At 52.0% G+C, this 3,765-nt stretch overlaps 1 protein-coding gene across 1 annotated transcript in view; it reads left to right on the plus strand.

The window, feature by feature from the left end:
* Positions 1–793: 793 nt before the first annotated feature.
* Positions 794–3,765, plus strand: part of PPP2CA (protein phosphatase 2 catalytic subunit alpha) — a 24,166-nt gene continuing 21,194 nt past the window's right edge. The window contains exon 1 of the mRNA XM_080804748.1: positions 794–1,617. Within this exon, the coding sequence (XP_080660874.1) occupies positions 1,516–1,617 (102 nt within the window). The 5' untranslated portion in view covers positions 794–1,515. The remainder of the gene's footprint in view (positions 1,618–3,765) is intronic.

A 3,765-nucleotide genomic window follows, 5' to 3' on the forward strand; every position in this document is an offset into this window, starting at 1 on the left:
TAGAGTGAGCAGTTGGGTTCAGCAGAGTCGACTGCTATTGGGGGTAGGAAGTCTAGAAGACCAGTGACCAGGGTCAGCTCTTGCCTTGCGCTTTAAGGTTAAATGTCCTTTGAAAAGTTACATTTGCCAGGTCCTGTGGACATCATCCTCTTCTATCTGTTCCTCGACTATTGGGAGAATACAAGCTTCCACCAGCACAGGATATCTTATCTGTCTGGATAACCCTTCTCTCTCCCAAGCGTGGGATGCAGGACATAACTGGAGCTTTACGGAGCCAAACATGTCTGTGAATGCAGGGACATGGGGAAGTGAAGACATTTCACAAACCCCAAAGAGATTCATATCCAGACCGAGAATTCGATCCTAAGGTATCTGAGCTTTCTTTAAAGCGCTTGTTGTCGCCGCCCCTCTATAAAGTAGGCCAGAGAGGGTAGGCGTTGAGGGGGGTGTTGTCCCCTCCTCGTTCCCACAAGGATCCCGAGGGATAGGAAGGCGCACACCTGGGTCGGGAGGCAACAACGGGCGAGGCTGCGTGGGGCTTGTGGAAGCCAGGCGCGCGGTCGGAGGCTCAGGGAAAAGCCCAAGCTTCGGCCGCAGGCATTGCTCCCCACAGTCCACCTTAGGCCGGAGGACAGGTGTGTGCGGGGAGGGGGGGGGGGCGGTAGTCAGGTGCACCGCGCGGCACTCCCAAGGCAGACACACCCTCCTCCGCCCACGAGTGACCTAATTACAAGGTGCCTGCCGCGCCCAGAGGCGGAGGTGGCTACCCCAACCGGGCTACCACTCGGCGCCCGTTCCTGCCCCAAAGATTTGGGTATCCCATGCAACTCCAGCGCACCACGGGGTCACAACTCTAGTTTCTGTGACCTGAATGCAAACGCGGGGTGAAGCGCAGAGCCGGCTCACCTTATGGAAAAAGTGTCCGGCAGCTAGGTTCTCCCCCAACACCCTCCGACCCCTGGGCGGTGTCTGAGCCACGCCGGCGCCCGCGCCGCGCTGGAAGCTATGCTCCGGAATTAGCCCCGTTCTCTGCTGTTAAGAACAGCGCTCGCGTTGCCTGGGTCTTCCCTTCCTCTCTCGACCCCTCCCTTCTGATCGACCACGCCCTACCAGCGAAGGTGCCTCAGTTACCAGCCGGCTACGTCGCGCCTGCGCCTTGGCCCCCGGTTCCCGCCCCGCCAAGCCGCTCTGGCGGCGGACCGGTGTTGGCTCTGCAGTTGCGCAGCTCTAGTCCCGGCCCTTCCACCCCGCCGCCTCCTGACGCCGGGCGTGATGTCACCACGCCGGCGGCCGCCATTACAGAGAGCCGAGCTCCGGGGCTAGATCGAGCGGAGGAGGGCAGCGGCCGGTGGCCGGGTGCTGCAGGGAGAGTCCGCGGGTTCGCGCTAGCGCCGAGCAGCCGCCAGCAGCCGCACAGGTACCCCGGGAGCCGGCGGCGGCGTGTGCGTGTGGCCCGTGTGCGGGCGGCGGCGCGGGAGGAGCGCGGAGCGGCAGCCGGTTCGGGCGGGTGGCATCATGGACGAGAAGGTGTTCACCAAGGAGCTGGACCAGTGGATCGAGCAGCTGAACGAGTGCAAGCAGCTGTCCGAGTCCCAGGTCAAGAGCCTCTGCGAGAAGGTGAGCTTCTCTCCGGCTGCGGGAGGCGGCGCGGGCCGAGTCCCTCGGGAGGGAGGCGGCGGTGGGGAGGGTGCAACATGGCGGAGGCAGCCGGCCCGGGTCCCCCCCACCCCGAGCTTCCCAGACCGGCGCCCGGCGCGGCTCGGCGGCGGCTCCCGGGCGACCCGGCGCCCCCTGCCTCCAGCGCAGGGATTGGTTGTCGCCGCCACCGCCGCCTAAAATGGCGCCGTTCACCCGACTCCGGGGATAACGAGCCTCTCCGCCTTGGGACCGGGCGAGGTGGCTGGGGGCGCAGAGACCCTGTGTGTTCGGGTCGGGGACGGTTTTGAGGTGCATGTAAGTGGGCGTGGGTTCTACGGCCTGGGATGCGGGTGTAGGACTCTACTGTGAGGCGGATAAGAGGCTTTTTACTTGTGCTCAGGCCTCATTCTTGGTTCCAGAGCTGTCCAGAGGATCCCCCAAAGGCAAGCTCGTAGGCCGGACCCCAAAACTTATCTAAAGGTCCTACACCCGCATCCCAGGACCTTTAGTCCTGCTGTCCCTGGTGGTTTTGTTAAATTCACTGAGCAGTCCTTTCCAGAAACTGACTTAAAAATGTGTGTTAAAAGAATTTAAAAATACTTCTCTAACCTAGTTTCTACGAAGGTCATGGTGGTAGGTGCAGGAAGGAGTTACAACTTAGGTTTCAGAGTTGGAAGAAGTGGAGAATTTGGTGAGTCATACCACATAAGGAGCTTTGGGATTGGAAATCAAGTGTTGGTTTAATCTATGAATTCTATGCTGACTCAAACTGGGTACTGTGAAACCCTTCTGTGAGCTGAGCGTACTTGGCATTTTGCCATCTATTTTGTAAAAGGAACAACGTAAACTGCGAGCAGCAAATTTTGTACACTGGCTCTTTGGTGGGAAAGTTACTTGTTTGTATTTTTGAGGCTGTAAGTATCGATAGTAAAAATAGCTGTTGATTGAGCTTTTAATAAGTCCATTTTAAATTACCTTATTCCGTTTTGTTTTTACCTAGGGGTCGGGGGAAACAGGTAGCCTATTTAGTTATTGGCTGTGTTATATTTTTGAAGTTTTATGACTCAGTTTTCTAATATATAGAAAATCCTTATCTCCACTACAGATAGTTTAACTTCTCTTGTCAAAAATAACTTGGTAGTATTTCATTTTAGTGCAGAATTGCGGAATACCATATTTGCATTTTGTGTCAGTGAAGAGTGTTATTAGAGAGCAATTATGCTGACTCGTTTGCGGTTTGATGGGAGAATTAGGTTCATGAGTTTGATGTATATACTCCTAACGCAGGCTTTTTCAGAAACTGTGCTGTGAATAATTGCAATTTAAATGAGTCAAATTCAGATTTATTTATCGTTAGCCTGAACAACTCTCCTACTAGTTGATGAGGTGGCAAATTACCTATTGGAGCTGAATTTTAATGTTAGCAGTGTCTTTTGTTCCTTCTTTACCCTCATCAGATAAGGATGGTGTTTGTATGAAGGGTTTAGAAAGAGGCTTTTAAAACTTACTTAACGTATACTGTCAAGTCTTAATTTCTAGGTGCTGTAAGTGATGATTTTATGACTTTTAGGGATCAGTACTATATAGACTTTGAGTCAGCATTTGGTGAGGTGACTAGTCATTTGTGTAGAAAACATTGGAAGAGAGGTAATGGTGTAATTGGAAGACCACTGGACTTCAAGTTAGACCTAGGGACTAGACCTCTTTCTGTTGCAGAACAATTGTGACTGACCTTGCGACAATCACCTAGTCCACATTTTGCTTCTGAAACTAAGAGTTAAAATAGATGTTCCAGGGTCCCTTCTAATCTGAGATTATATTATCCAGTTTAAATTAGTATGTTGTGTTTAAATATTGACTACCTACTTACTATTCACAATTGCTTGCTTTTATGAGAGAAATGAAAAGCAATCAAGTATAATCACATTCAGTCTCAAGGAGCCTGAAACTAGTTGGAAGTAGGTAAGTAGTAGATGAACGAGAGAAGCAGAGGGTTTGTGTTAGAGACTGCAGGAGATAATAGTGGGTGCTTAGTTTGGGTGTGTGAAGATTTATGAATGTGGTAAATGTGATTGCTTTCCCCATTTTTGTAAAACTAAGATACAGTGAGATTTACCAATGTATACT

Source organism: Martes martes (genome assembly GCF_963455335.1).
Source record: "Martes martes genome assembly, chromosome: 5".
Lineage (NCBI taxonomy): Eukaryota > Metazoa > Chordata > Mammalia > Carnivora > Mustelidae > Martes > Martes martes.